This window comes from Corella eumyota, chromosome 3 (genome assembly GCF_963082875.1).
Source record: "Corella eumyota chromosome 3, kaCorEumy4.1, whole genome shotgun sequence".
NCBI lineage: Eukaryota > Metazoa > Chordata > Ascidiacea > Phlebobranchia > Corellidae > Corella > Corella eumyota.
The window spans coordinates 5,259,462-5,276,153 of NC_137492.1; the positions used below are offsets into that span (position 1 = coordinate 5,259,462).

Consider the following 16,692-nt stretch of genomic DNA (forward strand, 5'->3'; position numbering starts at 1 on the left):
TTAACAACAGTAAAGCTATAAATAAATTACCTTTGTATATATGTATCAACATATTACTTTTATTTTATAACATATTCTATAAAAAATGCGCTTTGCTGTTTTATTTTATGTTTTTAAAGTTTAAGAAAAATTTGAAAAAGTAAAACTAATCTAACAGTATAGTGTTAGCCTTTACCTTTTTAGACAAAGATCTATTCTTTTAACTTAACAGATCTATTTTTTAGTTTTGTCTCCACTAAATAGTTTACATATATTTTTTTAATTTTTCATACCAAATAACTACAAGAAAAATTAAAATAACACCAGAATTTATTTATGAATTCGCAAACCGAATTACGTCGAAAAAAAAAACAGTTGCAACAGGAACTTTAGTTACTCAGCACTTTATAAATACATAAGCATATGATTTTTAACAACATTTTTACAATTTTAAATAATAAATATTTGGATGTTTAAAGTATTTATCAAGTTTGGGAAAAACGAATGCATAGCGTCATATATATAATGCTTTTTCAACGCAAATGACAAAGTTTACAAGTTAGCGACTTACGATTATTACAGTCGTTTGTATTTTCAACCGATTGGCAGTGTGCATATTGGTTTCACAAATATAACCAAAAACCATTTGACCTAACAGACTTTTCCCGATAACCAAAATTAACGGACTTTTTCCGATAACCAAAAATTTGAAAGTTATGTCATTTTTCTAGAAATTTTGGGAAATTGAAATTTATGTCATTTTTTTTAGAAATTTGGAGAATTCTCAGCAAGGAATTACAAAACGACGAAGGTACTAAAAGTATCTTTTTAAAGGTAAAATAGCGTTTTTGGGCTTTTATGTCGTATTGTAAGTAACATGGCGTTATGGTTTTGGGTAAAACGACAGTAACCCATAAAAATGAAAAAAATACAAAAAAAGTGTTTACTTGTTTGAATTTTATCAAAATTATTTTCTTAACCAATAATAGAAAACGTAAAATTCAAATACTTGTTGTTTATTCCCTATTTTCGGCAAAACTTTTCAGACGACGATTATATTCTTGATTTACTTGAATTGAACTCAACTGGCCACTGAACGTGTTTGTAATCCGATAGATGGCGCCCTTGGTGCACGTCTTCAGGCTGTGTTGATGACGTAATAGGTTTAAAGCTGGTGACGAAGTGGTGTTTGTGATTGAGAGCTTACAATTTTTCTCTAGGACCTTTATTAAAATTTAAAAAAAAATATAAAAATGTAAATTAGGCGCTGTTCAAAATAAATCTGTAACCCTATTATCCAGGCTTCTTTTAACTCAGGTTTTACAGGAGTTATAACACTGGGCATTGCCACCCGAGGTCTTGGGTTTAAATTATATTGATTGTATGTTAAGTCTTAATAAAAAAAGTCAAAAATGGTTTCAACCCTTGAAGTTGCCTTAATTAATAAGCAGGTTTTAAACAGACAATATCACCATTTTATTAATATTTCTAGCTGAAAAAGTTAAATAAATGCTGAACATAAAAAAACTGAAGCTGCCAAAATGTTAACGAAATTTTTTTTAAATATTAAAAAACAATATTAGTCATAAAAATTTAAATAAACAACTTACTATTAATAAATCCAACAATGAAGTGACAATTTCTTTTAACCTTCTTTGCACCACTCCGAACTCATCTTCTTTTAACGAGGAAGATGAAAGCAACGAAATGCTCTGTATTGCCCACTTATGGATGTAATGGTCCGAGAATAAATTTGCTGCCTCACGATCTGGTAGCTAAAAATTTTGTTAAAAAAAAAAAAATATATTTTAAACACACCCAAAAATGAAAAAAAAAAATCTAAATAAAAAATATTTATTATTTACCTTTTTAATGAAAAAAGAAACAAATGAAAGTTGTTTAAAATATGTTGAAATCTTGTTTGCTAGCTTCCTTAGTTGACCATTAAATGTTTTCAGTTCTATATCTCTATCCTATTACAAAATCAAATTTATAATCAATAAAAAATGTTTTTTAATTTGAATCTAACTATTGATATTACCATTACATTCAATCATCAATGCTGGCTCTTTTGTATTGGGTTATTTCAATAATTTATGATAGTCAGTAAAAATATTTATATTAAAGTTAAGTGCGTTTTATATTAAATAAAACATTTAATAAAAAATATATATACAGCATTTTTGATTTGTAAATAAATAGAAAACTATAATTTGAATTAAAAAAGTACTTTTGTTTATGAATAGCATTACCTGGACTGCATAGGTTAAATTAGATGGAGTTCCTTGGCTAAGATACGTCTGATTAGAAGTGTTGTAATTCGAAAAAATCTAAGTTAAAAATGTGACAAATTTAACATTTTTTTGGAAATTAGTATCTAACTATTACTATAAAATTAGGAATAATACACAAAATGTTAATAATATACAATGATTGCAAAACCTACTTTAAAAACTTGCACCAACCATGAAAAACCATAAATAAACACTAACAAAACCCTTTAAGTTAATAAGTTCCACTGACTAAAATAACCCTTTAGATTAGTTGGGCAAATAAAGAGATTTGACACACAACATCTGTTGACAGTTTCTCCCAAAAAAATAAAATAAACTGCAATAACTGTTGTAAAAAAACAATATTTAAACTTGATATTAACCTTCTTTTTATTCCATAACTTTGGGGTAGGCACATGAAGTGTTCTGGAATTGTTTGAAGAATTTGGAAGTAAACTTGAATTAAGATTAGTTGAGTTTAAGTTAGGTGGAGTGTTTAGATTGGTTGTTGCATTTAAAGATGACATCTACAAAAAAATGTTTGTAATTTGTTATTATTACCCAATGTAAAGCCAAAGGCAGCGTTGTTTGTGGCCATTAGGTTTTGGGTTTAAAAGCTGCACAATTTCATCATACGTACTTAAACCAGATTTAAATTATCACAAAAATTTTTTTGGGTATCTATTTATTTTGTTTAGATTTTATAAAAAAAATTTTTAATGGCAAATAATTTAAACAAAAAAGCTTAAAAAAATCATTATAAAAAACATACATCTAAATGCTTATTTGAACTAAAAATTGTATATTTTGAACTAAAAATTGATTACAAACCTGAAAACATGAAATATTTGGAGATCCTGTCATATCAGAATGAAGTGGTCTTCTTCTTAATGCTGACACAGAAAAATAATCCTCTAAAAACATATTAAATAATTCCTTTTAATTTTTTAATTACTAATTTAAATATTCACTGATTAATATTTGCATATTTAATTGTTTTTTATTTTTTTATGGACACTTATTTTTTTTTAGTTTTAAAAGATTTCAAATAACATCTGTTTAGTAAATCTAAAACTTATCTGTACAATACACCCACCTTGAGATTGTGATAAAGATTTATTTGTTAAATCAGAATTGGTTAAAGTTTTTGTTGTCTTAATTGTTACTCCATTACCTTTAAAAATTTATTTTTTATTGATGAAAAATAAATCTTTTTTTCCAGTTAAAAATATTAATGCAACCTCTCAAAATATATTAAAAATTTTTTTTCTTAAAATTTTAAAAAGAATGATTTTTACACTTGAGTTTATAATTAACCTTTTAAAAATATAAATTTTATAAATTAAAATACATTTTTAAACTTACCAGATAGCTTTAATTGATAATCTTTTAGCCTTTCAGTTAAGTTGTTAATTCTAGACAGACACTCATCAGCAATTATATCCCATTTGAGGACTTTAATTTTATTGCCTTCATAAACTACAGAAAACAGTTGTTTTCTTTTTTGGGCAGAGTAACTTGAAATGTGGTGCAAATATTGAAAAGCCCAATGCTAAAAAAAACAAAAATGAACTGTTTAAATTTTAAAAATAAAGATAACAGAAAATAATACAAAGACGTAATTAACTTTGTAGAAATAATTTTAATGACATAAACTAGTTTAATATGTCAGTTAATAACACAAGTTTTTGTATTAAATCTTGTTGCAAGAAAGTCTTGTATTATTTCTAAGCAATTAAATAAAAAAAAGTTTTGTAAAATATTAAGACAGTTAAGCCAAAATCACTTAAAAATTATTGAATTAAGTATTGTGTAACAACTCTATAACCTTTTAAAGATTAATGATCATTCAGATAAAAATAATTTTAAATTGTCATGATTAGAAATGGTTTAATAAAACTATTCAACTTTCTTATTATAATAAGTTGGTAATAATATAATGTTCATTTAAAAAAATAAAATAAACATAGTTAAAAAATATAATATAAACTAATACCTAATTTTTTAAATTTATTTTTCTATTTTTTTTTATAAATTTTTGGAAATTAAGAAAAAAAGTTTCACGTAACATTTGCAGTGTCATTAAGGTCTAAAAGATGACAGAAAAGTCAATTAATCAGATGACGCTTTTTACTTCCTGCCCATTTAAAACTAAATTTAATAAATCTTAAAATCAAATTGGCATAATTAATAAATAAAAAGTTGTAAAAGTAAAAGTACAGTATTAAAAATAATAAAAAATATATTTTTGATGGTAAAAAAGTTAAGAATTTAAAAAGAAATTTGAATTTTTTTAGATAATTTTTTAAAACTTAAAAAAAAGAAAATTCTAGATTTAGAAGAAATGGCTTTGTTTTAACCAAGTTTCAGTTGAACCAAACTATATATGGATATCTATTTTTTATATATTTTTTGTTTTATATGTATTGGTCAATTACAAGCAGTTCAAATTAAAGAAGGTAAAAAAAAATATCAAAATATGTGATAAATCTTTCAAGAAATTTAACCAAATAAGGACATGAATTAATCTTAAACAATTTTGTTTGTGTTATATACTTGACAGAAACTTGGCTTATTATTAAACAAAAAATGTAGTAAATCTAATTTTTATTAAGTTTTTTCATGGAATGTAAGACATACAACATGAAAAAAATTCAATTATAAACTTTAAGATAGAATCAAACACAGAATGACTAAGCAAGTTTAATAACTAAACTTGGTTTATGTGTTTATAGAAAGTGAAATTTGTGATGTGAATATGGGAGAATGTGGAAGGGGGATAAATAGAAAAGAATGTAATAATCGTGGTTGCTGTTATATGCCTTCTGTTTTACATCTTCACAACTGTTTTTCTCAGCCTAACAAAGGTATAGTAATAACCAGATTTAAAACGGATGTATTTATGTGATATGGCATTATTTTTTTTAAAGAGTTTTAAATTTTTTAAAACTATTACTAAAAAAATTTAAATTACAAAAAAAAAATTTTTACCTAAATTTTTGATTTTTTAAAATTTGTATTTAAAAATTTTAATTAAAACAACAGCAAACACTCCGGTAATCAAAACCCCGATAATCCAAAACGAAGATTTTGCTGAGATCCCACCACCAGGGGCCGTAACGTTGGGTTATGAACAGCGAAAACAACTCGAGCAATTAACTAAAACTGGTGAAAATCAACTTACCCCAGACCAAGCTATCCATATCGCAAATGTGGTAGGTTTAAACATTTTTTATGTTTAGGTATCATTGATCTTAAAAGGTTAACTTGGTTTAAACAACATAACAATATACTGTCAAAAGCTATTGTTATGTTGAAATATTATTTTTTCCAACTAAATACCCGTTAAATATTTTTTTGGTCGACCGAAGTTAGTGTTCATGTAGTTAATACAATATTCTAATCATACTTTGTTTAATAATTTTTTTATGTTATTTATTTTTTTTATGTTTTATGTTATATTTTTATTGTTGTGTCCTGATGTGCTATTAAAAGTTCTAATTTTATTTTTTAATTTTAAGCTGGAAAATTTTCTGTATGACCACGCCAGGAATGGTGGAAAACATGTAAACTGGGATTATCAACTTGAGGATATTTTCTACGCAGAAGTAAAAGTAAGAATTTACTAAACAATTTAACAAAACAATTGTATCTTCAGTATCTTCAACTATTAGTTAAATGTCACGAATAAAAGTTGTGACAAAAGGCACCAGGCATTACAACATAAGACCTCAAGTTTAAATTCCACTACTTCAATGTTAAAGTATCCATGGGTAAGACACTATCAGAAATTACATTTATCGCATAAACCCAAATGGGAAACAAATAATTTAAAAAAGATAACTTAAGACTGGCTTAGTATAAGGGGATTACTTTGAGTTTTGGATTAAAGCCAGCCATTTCTTTAAATAGCAAACCAACACAAAAAAATAACAGTAAAATATGTTTTTAGACCAACCCGGTCACATTTTTAGATGAAGTAAGATTTGAAACTGGAACTACAATCCAATTAGATTCAAATACAAACCTTCAAGCTGATAATATAACTACTCTTATATTTGTCGAATACCCAACATTGCCAAGACTACTAAGGGGAAAACAAGCAATTTCACAACAAACTAGGTAATTGTGCCAAATTTTGACAATATTTTGATATATTATAACTTATTATCTTTATTTCACATACCCAAAATTATGTACAAAGTATATTGAAAGATTAATAGTAAATTGAAAATCTATCAATCTTAATATTTGCAAATTGCAAACTTCCAACTTGTTTATCAATAAATTTTAATAATAAAACATAAAATACCAATTAATATAAAAAAAATTTAACGCAGATTTTTTAGCCAATACATCACTTAATATATTGCAATAACTCGCAAATTACTTTTCTTAGCTTTCACAACAGTAAAATTAAAACAAATTGTCCCATGTGGTATAATACCCTTAACCAGTTGACAGTTTAGTGAAATTCTAACCCACCAATTTTTCTTTACCTAACTTAGCAAAAATTTATTTTTAAAAATGCTTTTTTAGTATGACACCTGAACAAAAATGTCAACCTACACATAGTGTAGTAGAAGAGGCCTCACTTATATCAGTAACTGCTTACAATGAAAATGGGGAAATTGTATCTGTACCTCTGTCATTTTCATTTAACAACATCGATGAAACAAAATTAATAGAAAAAAATAGGCAGGGAGTGTAAGTAAATTTGGTACTCAGTTTTTTGACATTTAGAAATAGTATTTTTTTAACCCACTTAGTTAAAATGTTAAAACAAATTATACAATCTAACTAAATTTGCTTTTTTTGTTAATTACAAAAAATAAAAAGGGGATTCTATATCATCAGGCCTTTTTCGATTATAAAAACTTAAACTAGTGGTAATTACTTAAAACTTTAATCATACCTTACTGCTAATTAAATGCTTTTTAAATGATATTAAAACCAAAATAATTCATTGTTTTTTAATATTTTAACTTAGCCTATCATGTGAATTTGTGAATGAAGTCAACACCACAAGCACATCAACCGCATGGTCTCCTTATGGTTGCCAATTTGAAAAAAATGAGGAAAACTCTGCATCTTGTAGATGTAACCACACAACTAAATTCTCAATCTTGTTCCTTTTTACACCACTGCCTTTCATGATAACAGACTTTCACAGTTACAGAATAAGAGTAAGTTAAAAAAAATGTTTAAAGGTTAAAAAAACTTTTAAAATTGTTTTTAAATAAAATAAATCACAAAACCAAATTTACATAAAAAAACTCAATAAAATCAAGATTTTGACACTTTTAATTTTAAATATGTTTTTATTTTATTTCTAGTTTTTACAATTTTTTTTCTTATCAATTTTTTTATCTTTTTGCTTTAGATTTTGGAATTCATAATGGAAAGCTTATCTTTCATTTGCCTTTTTATCACATTCCTGAGTCTTGCTCTTGTACTAAGACGAAGATCGAAATCCTCATCAAGTGCTAGCGCAAGAGCAAGAGAGCGAATTGTTGTTCACATTAATTTTGCAGCTGCTCTGTCGACTTTACATTTGTTACGCCTGTTTAGCGAAATTGCACTTTCTAATAATGGCTTGTGTGCTTTTATCGCAGTTTTAAGGTTAGTTATTTGTTAAAAACTAAATTTCTTTAAACTTAAACAAGGTAACACTTAAGTTACATTAAAAAAAACAACTTCAAACTATTTAATGTTTTGCCCTTTGTGAAAAATTTTATATATTAAAATACTTTCACTAAATTTTGCCTTGGTAAGTTACCCATGCAAACAGCTGGCTTTTATTTTAAAGGCCTATAAATTGGGCATTCATATAAAAAGTTTACTGAGCTATATTACATATAGATTATATTGATAATTAAACAATATTCATTATTATTAGGCAAACCAAAAAAAATTTGATATTACAAAAAAAAAATTACTTCACTTTGTATACTCTAACGTTATTTTTAGTCACTATTTCATGCTAGCAAGTGGTATGTGGATGTTAATGGAAGGAGTGGTTCTTTATTTAAACCTGATTCTAAAAAGTATGAAATTCACCAAAATCGGATGGTACAAGTTTGCTGCAGGGTGGGGTTTACCAACGTTGATAGTGTTTATTTCAGCAGGTAGGGAAATTAATGACCAATGGGTAATTAGGGTAACTAGCATTTTTCTTTAACTTTTTGATACAAAAAGATTTACTATAACATATACTAATTTAGAAATTTTAAATAGTATTTGTTTTTTGTGTGAACTTGATAAAAGAAATTAAATTTATATAATTGTTAAGAGTTTTAACACACTAAAGCATCCTTTAGAAATTTAGTACACAATTTTAAAGTAGGCCTATAAAAAATAAAATAATTAAAAGTTTACATTTTTACAGTGTATGGTTTGTCGACTAAGACTTATGTTCAACAAAGAGAACCAAACTTTTTTTGCACTTCTGAAAAAAATCCAGTGACCAAAACTAACGTACCAACAGAGGTAGGTAACAGTTTTTTTTCAAATAAATAAAACAGCTAACAGTAATAACGCAAATTCATTTCCAAGTATGTGTATTTTAATGCAAATTTATTTTCAACTATGTTGAATATAATGTTCAAAAATAAAATAAAAATACTGATTTCTTTTTTTTTTAATTAAGACATGATAATTATTTTTGTAAAAACTTTCTCTTTCATGTAACAATACTGTTACGATTTTACAGGGTCCATATGAATACTGCTGGTTAAACAATGAAACAAATATGATCTGGGCAGCTACTGGTCCTCTGATATGCATATTTATTATTAATATTGCTATTCTACTGCATACAGTTATCTTTATTCTACAACTAAGTCTAAAATCTGATAACCTAAAACCAGCTGGTCATAAAAGTCCAAATGTAAAGCACTTATGGTATGATGATTTATCATTAATTATAATTTAAAATAGAAAGATAATTATGATAAAATATTAATAAGAATGTTTTAAGTGAACACTCGTTGGAAAAAAATAAAGAAAATGTTTTTTGTTAATTTTTGCATACTAAAATTAATTTAAAATAGTAAAAACATCTCTATATGCAATGGAGCTTAGTAGACGATATTTCATATAAGCCTAAATAAAATAAAACTGCTGTTTGTGATGCGTGTAAATTATTAAGGGCAAATATTAGATAGAAGCTGTGACCATATAATGACAAATAAAACGCAAACTTTAGTGACTACAATTTATAACTATGCTAATTTTACAATCACTTAACCTTTTTTACTAGATTCTAACACAAAAAATTATTTTTCAATTCGCTAATTTATGCACAACAGTAACTGGTTATTTTTAGGCACACAACAAAGGGAATAATTGTCCTTCTCCCTATTCTAGGAGTACCTTGGCTATTTGGATTTCTAGTGAATGTACAAAATAAAGATTGGAGTATAGCATTTCAATATATTCATGTCATATTAAATGGGCTGCAGGGAGTGTTTATATTTATACTCTACTGTGGCGTCAATAAAGAGGTTTGTTTGTATTTTTGTAGCATAACAAATTTTAAATTGCCTATTTTTTTTGTTGCAAAAATATTTTGATTTAAATTTAATATTTTTAGCATAATTATAGAAACTCTTAATCCTTTTATTAGATTTACACCGAAAACTTACTGAATTCTTTAAATTTCATAGGGTAGTTTTTTTTCGAACAAATGTTCCAAATCAACCCCCTTAACCTACAAAAACAACTTTACTCAATTTTCCAAATAAGACCATTTACATAACATTTATAGCTAGAGAACTATAAGCATTGCATATACAAAAACCATCAAAAATTTTACTTTAGGTTCGAGCTATTATTCACAGAGTGGTGAATAACAAATGGCAACAACACAAAATCTCAACATCAAAATCAAACAACAACTCGAGTGGAAATAATTCAATGAGAAGATTTAAGAAAAGTATTACAAGCCTAATGGGACACACTACACCAAACAGGAAAAATTCTTAGTAAGTTTTATTGTACTTTAAAAAAAATAATAGCCTGGAAGCATAGTAAGAAGCTATAAAGAGTAGTACCCGCCTGGCAAGCCAAAAAAAAAACGGCAGATTAATTTTTAGACAACTATTAACATTGTTATTCCCTATTACTAAAGACAACTTAAGAATAAGCTGGGAAAACACTTTAATCTATATTTAGGCCTTAAAGTTATTCTTCCAACAACAAAGACAACTAAACCTAAGAAAAATTATGTATTTTTAGGTAATTGCAAATTATTCTGCATAAGGTTAAAAATGCTAAAATATAATTGACATTTAGTTTTCCCAACCAACCACCTAGTAATATGAGCCAACAATCAATCAACACTCACTACAAACAAAGTTCCAACTCTGGATCACAAAGTAGCATTCCTTACAGGTTTAGAAGGTAATATCTTTATCTAATTTGTTGTGCCATTTGTAGTGTGCAGATAAATTACCATTTACCGATAAATAAAATGCTGCCCATTGGGCAAACAATCAACTAGTTTTTTCCAATAACTAAACCCTCTAAACATATTTTTACCGATATTTTTAAAACATAAATAATCGCATTAATATACTGAAAAAAATCAAGTTTTAAATTAATGTTAATAGGAAATATTCAGCAGCATCACTCATAGCAGCACCAGTTGTAGGCCCGGGGTATACAGGGAGTTTACCTAGAGGCTGGGGGTACAGGCCCCCACCCCAAATAACCAGGACACCTAGTACCCGCTCCCTTAGATCAGAGACGAGTCGCAACAACTCGATCCCAAGAATTTGTCCTAGATGTGGAGCACTTAAGAAAAATTGTGGCCACGTGGAATCAATCCCAACTCTTTATATTAACCAAGATTTTGCTGAACATGACCTCTATGATGATACAATAGGGAAAGAACCGCCTCCGATGACCAGTAGATGGCAACGAATGACTGCAGAGGAGTTTAAAAGATTTTCGGCAATTCCAGAGGAAAAACGAAGAAGTGGGGTCAATTCTTTTATCTTGGAGAACAGTGAAGCGACGATGCTTGCAGCACATGCTTGGGACAACAAGGCAAAGACTCTGGAGCGCACCACGGTGGCCGAAAAGCATGGTAAAATGCTCGTCAAAGTCGATATTCATGATATCGATTTTGAAAAACGTGGCTCCAAGAGGGAAAGCAAAAATTCAGAAAACAAAGAACAAGACGAAATTTCTGATGAGGTCGAGATTAGTTCTGATGACAATACAAGTGTAAGCGGAGAGGAAATAATTCCGTACGAACCCACAGACACCGAGAAAAACACCACATCCGAAATCACTTACCAAAACTTTAAATTAAAACTTGCAGCAATCTCAAGCAAAGTTAAAGTAAAGAAGAAGAAATTTAAGCATAGTATACCGACTCCAACTAACTCAAAACGAAAAAGCGAAAGATTATCAGCTTATAGCGATCGATTGGTTAAAGCAGTGGAAAAATGGAAAGCAGAAGAAAGGTTGTTGCAAAAAGAAGAAAATGAGAATGAAGGCTGAAAAAAGAAGTTTTAAAAACTGACAAAAAGGTTTAAAATTAAATGTTAAAGTATTACATTTAAAAGTTGCTTCTTAAAAATATTGCAGACTGTTATGTATATACTCCGTTCAGGCAAAAGCACACACAGCAAATCAACTAAAAGTCTTTTTTGCAAAAAGTTTAAATGACAAAAATTAAATGGTAGATAAAAAATTAAAGATCTTTTTAAATTTAGTTAATTTAATGAATTAATACATTAAGGTGTAGTTCGTTAAAAAATTTTAACTCGCGAAATGTTATTTAATTTTTGCACATAAACTTTATTTTTCAATCATTTGTTTTTTTGCAAATGCTATCATATGTCTAATCTTTTTTAATAGTTCTAAAAAGATTTCCATCTTTTTTGTAATGTTATAAAGTTCTACATTGTACATATTATTTTCCTATTTCATTTTTATCTGTAAATACTATCTGTAATTTTTGATCAAATAAAACTATTTACTACCAGTTTGGGTCACATTAATAATTGCTGATATTATTTAAAACAAATTTTTAAAAATTGTAAATACCTGGACAAGTAAAGGTTGGTTTTCGTTCAAACAAGCTCCCAAAAGTTTGTGAGAATCTTCTGGAAATACCGAGTCAATCAAAAATGGTTGCATCTAAAACGATAAAAAAATATTTTCAATTTTTTTAGAAAGTTATTTTTAAAATTGTCCAAATCTTACTTGTTTTCAAAGTTGAAAAACTATATAGTGTAAGATTATCTGCAATACTACAATTTAAAAATATTCATGTCTATAAGAAAAAAAAAAAAAAAATTTGAAAAATATGCCCTTTTTAAAATTAACTAAAAAAAAAAAATGAATGACATTTAGTTTGGTTTTAATACTTACTTTAGTCTGGTAGATATTGAAAAGATCCCAAGTAAGTGAGTGAACAATAATAATAAAAACTCCCACAATCCACAAACTCCATATTATAGTAAAAACTTCAGATATATTCCAGATACTCATTAAATAACAATAGCTACAAAAAAAGCAAAAATTTTGAAAAGTTGTCGAATTTATTAAATTATTTAATTTACAACTGTAGCAGTAATTTTTGTAATACTTTTGCGATTACCTTGTTGCAATTATAAAAAAAATTCTTCAATACAAAAAAATTACATTCCTACCTTATGGGATACCCTAGCAGCACGGAAAAAACATCTCTTACAACAAATCCAACACAGTAATAAGCAAGTAGATAGTATTGTAAATAACATTGACTTGTTTTCATACTTGGTTGTAAAGCATCAAAGAAGTGACATTTCAAAGCAAGGAGCCTTCCCGGCTGAATAAATAATTACATTAGTTTCTTATTACAAACAAATGTATTTCAGTAGGTTTTGATGTATTGTCAGTTTTTTTTGTTTGTATATATCTTTATCCTCGATGTTAAAAAGTCAAACGCGCAGCCTAAACATAGAGTAACATCAGTTACCCTGACCCAGTTTAAAGTTGCCTGTGGCAGATTGGGTTATTATAGATTATAATTGCCCGAGAATTCAGCTTGCTGGCCCAGCAGGAGTTTGTACCGTTTATAACGCCTTACTCAACGGCAGCATGAGATCACTGAAGATCGAACCCAGGACCTTGTGTATGGTAGGAGAGTGTTTTGACCACTACACCATGCTGCCAGTTAATTAAACTGTTTTGAATCCTCTTTATTTATCCTTAATGTTAAATGGCTGACTTCATGGCCTTAATATAGAGTCACAATAATTAACCAGTCCCAGTCTAGAGTTAACTTTAGCAATTTGTAATGTTATTGATTTCAGATTTCCAATTATTGCCTTGCTAATCAGATTTTGACTTGGCAAAAGTTCATACCATTATAGCACCTTACCTAAAGGCACTACATCATGAAAGCAGTGAGAATAAAACTAAGACACTTTCATGGCAAATAAAGGTAAAATTTGGCATATTTATTCACTGCTATTTAAGTTAAGTAAATTTATATTAACATAATTCAAACAATTTAATTTCACAAATTTAACCAAAAATTTTAGATTTACATCTTACCTGTACAGCTGTAAAATGAAGTGAGTATTTGCTATTATTTTGAGAGGAAATAAAATGAGAAGCACCAACGAGAAAACTGAATGACATCAACATAAACCAAGATTCGTTCAAAAACCTAAAAAATTATTTTTAAAGTTTTTTTATTAATATTAAAAATCTGACACTTACAGAAATATAAACAAAAGGAATACGAAAATATACAATTTGCGCAAATTTAAAATTAAATTGATAGCTTAATAGAAAAAAGTTAAATTTAAAATAGTAGTAAAATTCATTGCAATCAGTTATTAAAAATAGCTCAAAATTTTAAAAAAATATTTAAAAAATTTAGTAATATGTCTTACAATACTTTAGCAGTTGTCCCAGGTTGTGAACACAACAAAGAGATTGAAGAAAATTGACTTTCGGTAATATTAACAACAAGGTTAGTGACTGTGGCGGCCAATATGCCATGGCACATCATTAAAAATAAATTTTGTGGGTGTAAGGCTACCAACCACATTTCGAAGCGATTTGTAGGCAAGCTGCATGTTACTAAAAAAAATTTAAAATATTTTTAAACTTTTTTTTTTGTTTATCCTTGATGAGAAGTGATTAATTTTACAGACCAAACATAGTAAGTAACAACTGTTATCTCAACCCAGTCTGTAGTATTGTCTTTGGCAGTAAAAGATATATATTTAAACATACTAACCAACATTTATGCTACTAATTGCTTTTAAAATTAAAAAGAACAGTTCTAAGCTAAGCAAACTAATCAAATCCAAAACCTCATGTAGTGAACAAAACAAAATTAATATACATAGACCCTATAACCATAGGTGTCGCTCCAAAATTTTTTTTTTATTTAAATAGACCCTATAACCATAGGTGTCGATCCAAAATTTTTTTTTATTTAATTAGACCCTATAACCATAGGTGTCAATCAAAAAAAAAATTTATTTAAATTTGGCAGTGCCAAAATATAATAAAATCTTTGCAAAAAATATGATTTTGAAGTGCTCATATTAGGTTAAACTTGACTCAAGATAGTCTTAAATTTAATATTCGTAAAGATAGCAGACCTCGTTAGTCTTTAACCAACGGAAGTACAATTATTAGATAGTATGAATTAAGGCACCAGACAACCAATAATGTCGGTTTTAGACAATCTACAAAGAGCACGCAGAATATGCCGTTTGCTTGGCCACATTTTAAGCATTTATTATCGTGAGATTTTTTAGATCGTGTATATAACCTAAAAAATGGAACATTTTGGAAATATCTTAGGGGTCCACGTAAATAAAATTATAAATGGGGGTGCATGTACCCCCTACACCCCCAGGATTGACACCAGTGCCTATAATGCTGTTTCAATAAATTTCTAAAACCATTTACATATATATATACACTTAATATTTAATTACCTTTAAATACAGAAACAATAAATTGAATGTAAAACATGATAAGAATTGAACCAGAAATGATAAAAATCCAAGTCCAAGCTGAATTTATCAATAAAAAATAATCTACAAGAGCAAAATTAGTTTTAAAAAAATACAATAAACCCATAAGTTTTTATTGCTAAATATTATTAAAAAAATTAAAAGATCCAACATAAACATTTTTAATTTAAACAGATTGTAAAAAAAACCTTATCTAACAAAAGTTTTTTACCATATAACACAAATATATGTTGGATTGGTGAAAATATCCACACAAGTAAAAATGCTGCGACAAGAGCGATCCCAACCAAGAAACTCCATATTGCACTTGCCACTGATCTCCATTTAAATTCCTATTAGAAACAAAGTAAGTAAACTAATATGATGGTATTATGATAAGCATTAAAGAATAAAAATAATGTAAAAATAATTTTTTTTTGTGTATATATATATATGTCTTTATCCTCGATGTTAGAAAGTCGAATGCGTGACTTAAACATAAATTAACATTTGTTACTCTGACCCAATCTCGAGTTGCCTTTAGCAGTTTGGGATATTATACAGTCTATAATTGGGCGGTACTTATTCTGCTAATTAAGTGCTGGCTTTACTTAAGGGCGCTACAGCATGAGAGCAGTGGAGATTGAACCCACGACCTCATGGTGGTGTAGCAAGTGTTATTATTGCTTTATTGCATGTGATATAACTTATTTACTCCTGATGAATTCTGCAGTATGCATAAATATTAAAAATTTACACCTTATATTCTAATCATATTTAAAAACTTGGTAAACTAGCTTATAGTAAGCAGGTTTTTGTAACACGGTAAAAGTTAATTAACTTATTTTAAAAATTAAGAAAACAATATCTGGATTATAAAAATTTGATTAGAGCTTAAAATACCTGTGAAATTAACCAATTTCCTGAACTTTCATTCATTTTTAAAGCATTTATCGTCAGGTTTTATTTAAACAAAAATTGTGATGCGTAAAACAATTCTTTTAAACAAAAATTACGACTTTTGTCAAACTATATTCAAGTAACGTTTTTAAAATTCGCAGAATTGCACGTTCCGCCAAGTGAGTATTTACGCAAAAGTCTTCCATCGACGCACTAAAAAGTTGTTAAAGTGGAGTCGCATAAACATATACCTAAATTGTATATATTAAATGTAAATACACTATATCTATATCCACATAAAATGTTATCCGATAAAACATTGATATTTTTTAAAGAGGAACTGAACAAAAACAGAACAAACAAATACAAACAATTACGCTGTACTGAACTCGGCAAATTAAGCAAAAATATATTTTAAATGCCCAATTCGGCATTTTTATTTAATTTTTTTTCTAAAATATTAACGATGTGAATTCAAAAAGTAACCAATATAAGCAAAGTTCCAAATATCGTTATCGCTAGCCCCTGTAACCTAACCAATAAACCACCTTTTTTTACAC

General features: G+C 27.6%; 2 protein-coding genes across 3 annotated transcripts; one reads left to right on the forward strand and one right to left on the reverse strand.

Moving 5' to 3' along the window:
* Nucleotides 1–411: 411 nt before the first annotated feature.
* LOC145745598 (nucleoporin NDC1-like) lies at nt 412–16,272 on the reverse strand. Of its 2 annotated transcripts, none has more exons than XM_082563715.1 (16): nt 16,136–16,272; nt 15,465–15,585; nt 15,215–15,316; nt 14,153–14,342; nt 13,809–13,923; nt 12,920–13,077; nt 12,639–12,771; nt 12,312–12,404; nt 3,618–3,804; nt 3,349–3,426; nt 3,084–3,166; nt 2,636–2,779; nt 2,232–2,309; nt 1,845–1,952; nt 1,590–1,754; nt 412–1,202 (listed from the first exon to the last, which is right to left on the reverse strand). In XM_082563715.1, exons 1-16 carry the CDS (start codon nt 16,169–16,171, stop codon nt 996–998), a joined length of 1,998 nt encoding a protein of 665 aa, XP_082419841.1. In that variant the 5' UTR covers nt 16,172–16,272; the 3' UTR covers nt 412–995. The 2 variants fall into 2 exon arrangements, with proteins under 2 accessions (XP_082419841.1, XP_082419842.1); XM_082563716.1 differs by lacking the exon at nt 16,136–16,272 and adding an exon at nt 15,992–16,073.
* LOC145744888 (uncharacterized) lies at nt 5,011–11,762 on the forward strand. The gene is made up of 14 exons (XM_082562855.1): nt 5,011–5,119; nt 5,298–5,467; nt 5,774–5,866; nt 6,205–6,374; nt 6,792–6,959; nt 7,243–7,438; nt 7,636–7,874; nt 8,223–8,380; nt 8,641–8,741; nt 8,965–9,155; nt 9,580–9,757; nt 10,074–10,237; nt 10,548–10,655; nt 10,865–11,762. The coding sequence occupies exons 1-14, from the start codon at nt 5,011–5,013 to the stop codon at nt 11,760–11,762; spliced, it is 2,943 nt and encodes a 980-aa protein (XP_082418981.1).
* Nucleotides 16,273–16,692: the final 420 nt, after the last annotated feature.

Excerpts from the sequence above, each read along its gene's own strand:
- LOC145744888 (XM_082562855.1), top strand. The coding sequence starts at position 5,011 with ATGGGAGAATGTGGAAGGGGGATAAATAGAAAAGAATGTAATAATCGT. Across the intron at positions 5,867-6,204 it reads TTTTCTACGCAGAAGTAAAA|ACCAACCCGGTCACATTTTT; the intron begins GTAAGAATTTAC and ends ATATGTTTTTAG. Across the intron at positions 10,238-10,547 it reads CCAAACAGGAAAAATTCTTA|TTTTCCCAACCAACCACCTA; the intron begins GTAAGTTTTATT and ends ATTGACATTTAG.
- LOC145745598 (XM_082563715.1), bottom strand. The coding sequence starts at position 16,171 with ATGAATGAAAGTTCAGGAAATTGGTTAATTTCACAG. Across the intron at positions 2,310-2,635 it reads AGTTATGGAATAAAAAGAAG|ATTTTTTCGAATTACAACAC; the intron begins GTTAATATCAAG and ends TTTTTAACTTAG. Across the intron at positions 1,755-1,844 it reads TTTCTTTTTTCATTAAAAAG|CTACCAGATCGTGAGGCAGC; the intron begins GTAAATAATAAA and ends CAAAATTTTTAG.